The sequence below is a fragment of the Sinocyclocheilus rhinocerous genome, unplaced genomic scaffold (assembly GCF_001515625.1).
Source record: "Sinocyclocheilus rhinocerous isolate Xijiao unplaced genomic scaffold, SAMN03320098_v1.1 C36368155, whole genome shotgun sequence".
In the NCBI taxonomy this organism is placed as follows: Eukaryota; Metazoa; Chordata; class Actinopteri; order Cypriniformes; family Cyprinidae; genus Sinocyclocheilus; species Sinocyclocheilus rhinocerous.
The window spans coordinates 1-1054 of NW_015779735.1; the positions used below are offsets into that span (position 1 = coordinate 1).

At 41.0% G+C, this 1054-nt stretch overlaps 1 protein-coding gene across 1 annotated transcript; it reads left to right on the top strand.

The window, feature by feature from the left end:
• Nucleotides 1–55: 55 nt before the first annotated feature.
• On the top strand, nucleotides 56–1051 carry LOC107735915 (carbonic anhydrase 5B, mitochondrial-like; the record flags this gene model as incomplete). Its single annotated transcript, XM_016547463.1, has 3 exons — nucleotides 56–202; nucleotides 497–694; nucleotides 938–1051. Coding segments are annotated over exons 1-3 (355 nt in total), but the record flags the coding sequence as incomplete, so codon positions are not given.
• Between the last annotated feature and the right edge of the window lie 3 nt (nucleotides 1052–1054).

Here is a 1054-nt window from a genome sequence, read left to right on the forward strand (position 1 = left end):
TTGAAGCATCGAGTCACAAAAGAAAGCATATTTTCTTCTTGACTTTCACTTCTCTAACAAGTTCCAGAAGGACGGCTCGTCTGCTTTTTGTCCTGCTTTGGTTTTCTTTTTGTTGCTTTTTTTTCCTGTTTGGATTTTAAGCGTTTAATTTGAGAACAAATGTGTAACTCATCGCATGAGGCTGCACTTTGTGCCATAAAATGTAGGTTTATGTGTTCTATCTATCTGTCTGTCTGTCTGTCTGCTATGGATTCTGAATGCTTTGATAAGGCATGTTTGTGTTTTGATGTTTTTGTCATGTTTGTAGTAAAAAACTGGCATACAGTTTCTGAAATGTGTTGTGTTCTTTTTAGGTATTTTAAAACACTGGATTTTGCCTACGTAGACAGCATTTTGGAGCACCATGCTTGCAGTTGCACATTTTTGATGACCAAAATGCTGCCTAGATCACTAGTTTTGTCTGGTTCCTTGTCCTGACCAGTCATTCTCTTCCCAGTGCATCCGATGTGGCAGGAGCCGCTCGCCATTCCCGGTGGAGATCGCCAGTCACCAATTGACATTGTGGTGCGTAAAAGCATCTTTGATCCGCAGCTCAGACCCCTGAAGGTGCAGTATGACCCGAGGACCTGCCAGCAGATCTGGAATAATGGCTACTCTTTTCTGGTCGAGTACGACGACACCACTGACAAATCCAGTAAGCTATCTTCATTGTATGTACTACAGTTACTATAATAAACCTATGTTGACTTGGAATTAACAGCTTCTATCGTTACTAAAATTAAAGAAAATAAAGTGACACAAAATGAATGGAAATCTTGGTCCCATATGAATTTATTCTGATTTTACAATAGTAAAACAATTTCCAGTGTGACTGAAAAGAACAAATTAACGGTTCTGTGGTGTGAGAAAACTGTGAACTGAAATGAACCTCTTTTAGCTCTGAAAGGAGGACCACTGGAGGATCAGTTCAGACTATGCCAGTTTCATTTTCACTGGGGGGAGAACAACACCTGGGGCTCTGAACACTCCATAGACCGCCGCCTTTACCCTGCTG